Raw genomic sequence first — 3,727 nt, forward strand, 5'->3', positions numbered from 1 at the left:
TAAATGCCACGCCCACACAGAGGAGTTTTTGAAAAAGGAGGCTTCAGATCAACTGGAGAAAATGACTTTTTAAGACATTTAGGTTGTGGAATTTTTGTTAAAATTTTCACAGTCCTAATTGAAACCCCACGGGGAACATTTAAAGAAATAAAAATTGTAGGGGGACTTCAACGTTTCTATCAGGAAGCTTCTCCAGCGCGATATCATGAACTTTAAAAAACACACATGAATGATCAGAAATGTGCTGCTCCGTGGGGTGGGGGGCCGCTTCGGCAGCAGCATTGGCAGCATCGGATCCCCCAGTGCGGCTGGAACTTGCATTTTGGGGGGAGTGCTTCACTCCCCCAGACAGAAATGCGACACGGGAGGAGATTGTCTTCACCCACTGCCCTCCGCTGCAGCGGCACAGCCTGTGGCTGTGTAATCATTCGCCAGAGCGGAGAACCGGTTGGTTAAGGTGAGTTGGGGAGGCATTGATGGTGGTGTCGGCCTCATCTGGGTTCTTTTTGGGCCCCGAACAACTACCTTGGATCAGGATGGATGCTCTCTCGGTGTGGAGCAGGAGGAAGGCCGCACACTCCGGGTCCCATGGAAGTGAGTCCTGGGCGACGGCCAACCTGGTGATCACCTGCGACTGCTTTGCAGCAAGTTGGTAGACGCTGGTAAGAAGGGTCTGTTTTTCAGTGAGTTAATCGGCAAGTTTTAAAAGTTCATCTTTCTGCCAGGTGACAGTGTCATTCATCTGGATGCAGCTGCAGTTTTGATATGCCATAGTTCTGTAAAGTCCCGAAACGCTGATAAAATCCCACTAAGAGAGTGAGGTGGTTCGGACATCTAGTCCGGAAACCACTTGGACACCTGAATCCAAAGTATCCAGGTTTCAGTTCAAACTAAAAAGTTGCTCTGTTCTGTTTGCCATGTGGTACCATCTAATATCCACTGCCAGCATTCAGATTGTATGCCTTCTACAATCTACATTGTTGCTGCTGCAAAGAAAGTCTGTGGTGCTTACTAGGTATCTGAGAATAATTTAAGTCCATTTGTGGTTCTCAAAGATGTTTCAATGGATGACATTGTTTTGATACAGTTTCCCAGGACTATACATTATCCTACTTGTCTCAAAGATATGAATTCATTGTAAAAAAAACAAATGCAGCAGTTTGGTTTTCTTGTGCAGTCATGAAATATATCTAATCCATTGATGCCCATTGAGGGCTTCACTGTGTTGCAGTGGTTAGCGGTGTTGCCTCACAGTTAGAAGGGACTGGTTCCAATCCCGGCTGGGACCATTCTGTGTTGAGTTTGCATGTTCTCTCCATGCATGTGTTTTTTTTTTTTTTCCTGAGAATAAAGGAAGTTTCCTTCCACAGTCCAAAAACATGCCTCATAGGTGAATTAACAGCTCTAAACTGTCCTTAGGTGTGAAAGGGTGTTTGATTGGGGCCCTGCGACAGACTGGCGATCTGTCCAGGACGTACCCTGCCTTTGCACACCTGTAGCCAGGTAAAGCTCCAGCAGCCCTGTATTGATTCCAAAATACAAGAAATCTATGCGGAAGTATTAATATTGTGACTGTGTAAGTGCAGACCATTTAGTAAACCAATGAGTGTTTTTAATGCTAAGTAACGAAAATAGTTATTTTTTTATTATGATAAAGGATACTGATTATCATTAAGTTGCAAAATGGGAGTGCTTAATGATAACCAAGTATCAAAAACAATTGTTTGAAATGTTTTAAAAGGTCTTTAATCAATGAGAAAATTTAAAATCCAACTATTTTTGGTACAATTTTACATCTAAATACATTTAAAATAGTTAATTTTTCCTGCACTTTATTAAGTAAACCAGGCAACAAAAGGGTAGAATTAATTTCAGAAATTCATTCTAAAACAGGAAAAACAGCTTTTGAGTTCTTATGCTTCCCCAACATTTTCTACCTTTACTTTCCCTTACATGACAAAACTGATAAAGACATGTTCAAACATTTGCTTAAAATGCAGCCTCCAGTTTTTCTTGGTGAACAAACATTTTTATTGGTCTAAATGACCACATTTTGAAACCCTTGCTGTGTTTTATCTGCTAGAGTTTCAGCTCAAACAAGTATCAGACAGAGATCATGTTACCATCCTGTTTTGCTTTAAAAAGGGAAATGTAAACAAAACCTGTCTGAGTGAAAATAGCCCAATTTCTTACGACATTGTCTACAAAGCTTTTATTGTTTTTATTATGAGGCTAATCTGTACAAAAACCATGGTGGCTCAACATCACTTTAATGTGTCATACAGATTTTCGACAGAAAGTATTAACTAACACATTTAGACACGTTCACCAGATTATTTTAAACAAAAACGTACGTGTTCATGGAAGAATTGTTGGTTTTTTATTCATTAATTGGTTTTTATCAGAGTTACTGGGCCTGCAGAGAATTCTTAGAATTATGATTTATTGTAAACTTTTGGTCTCTTTTTTAGAGGTATCTGACTGTCACAAAGAGAAGTTCAGTACAGCAGGAACTTGCAAATGCAAATGAAAATTGTAAATGAGGATGATTTGACTTTTTAATGACACGCTATTGAAAGAATAAAATAGTCTTTTTTGGGGGGTACAGTATCTGACTGTCACAAAGACAAGTTCAGTAACAGGAACTTACAAATGCAAAATGCAAATAATGATGATTTGACTTTCAGTCCACAAACCTGGTTTGTTTGTCAGATGTTGTCTCTTAGTTCCATCCTAATGCCAAAAAAAAAAAAAAAAAAAAAAAATTAGGGACCTGTCAGGTCTTGACAGTTCCTGCCTCTTTGCTGCCCTCTCCTGTTTCTTTTTGGTGTTTCCCCTTGGTTCTGTTGCTCACTCTCTCCTCTACAGGTGTCTAGAGTGAGGCAGGGCATCCTTGCCCACCTGCAACTCATCCCCCACAGCAGCATTTAAGACTGGTTCCTCTAGCTCTCCCGTGCCAGTCCGTCTGCTAATCTCAAGTAGCATTGAGCCCACATCTGAGTCTGCATCCCTGGCCTGTTACGCTTATCCGAATCAGATCTTTTTGCTTTCTGTTTTTAGTCTGCGCTAGCCTTCAACCATTCAGTTTGTTCTGACCCCACCCCCTCCCGGACTCCCTAAACCTTTGACTGACCTGGACCTCTTCCCAGTGCTGTACTTCAAGCAGCTTCTCCATCAAATAAACTATTGTTGTCATATCACCCATCACCCTCTCTTCTTCCGGCACTCACCAAGAGCGGACGCTTCTCTCTGAGCTCCCTTATCTATCTCCCTACCAAGGCTCTTTGTCTCGTCTCCCCAGTCTTTCAGTGACTACTCTCAGTTTTTCTCATTTTCAAGAAACATGGATCTGATCTGCTGGGCTGCGAATGCGATTGACCAAACTTTTTCCACCATGCAAGGTGGGAAAGCGGATCCTACCTGCCCAGGGAGCATGTCTGCGGCTGGATATGTGAATGATCCTTGGGGCAAATGGAGAATTTTCTGCCTGTCGCAACTCTCTCTGGAAGATGTTGAAGATGTTTACATCATTAGATTACTGGTCTCAGGCTTTCGCTGATTGGAACTGGTGGAATCTGGATGTATCGGACTGTGGCGAAGTGGCTCTCAGACAAAGGCGGACTGGGAGTGCTTTGCGCAGGGACGCAGAGAGACGTACAGACTCAGACTGATAAATTGAATGGACTGGAGGCCAAGATCGATGCTCTGTCTGCCTGCGTGTATCGCA

At 42.3% G+C, this 3,727-nt stretch overlaps 1 protein-coding gene across 1 annotated transcript in view; it reads left to right on the forward strand.

Annotated features, from left to right (window-relative positions):
• LOC112141079 (GTPase IMAP family member 7-like) overlaps window positions 1-2,931 on the forward strand; it is a 5,204-nt gene extending 2,273 nt beyond the window's left edge. The window contains exon 2 of the mRNA XM_024264124.2: window positions 2,869-2,931. Within this exon, the coding sequence (XP_024119892.2) occupies window positions 2,869-2,931 (63 nt within the window). The remainder of the gene's footprint in view (window positions 1-2,868) is intronic.
• Window positions 2,932-3,727: the final 796 nt, after the last annotated feature.

The sequence above is a fragment of the Oryzias melastigma genome, linkage group LG18 (genome assembly GCF_002922805.2).
Source record: "Oryzias melastigma strain HK-1 linkage group LG18, ASM292280v2, whole genome shotgun sequence".
Classification (NCBI taxonomy): Eukaryota; Metazoa; Chordata; class Actinopteri; order Beloniformes; family Adrianichthyidae; genus Oryzias; species Oryzias melastigma.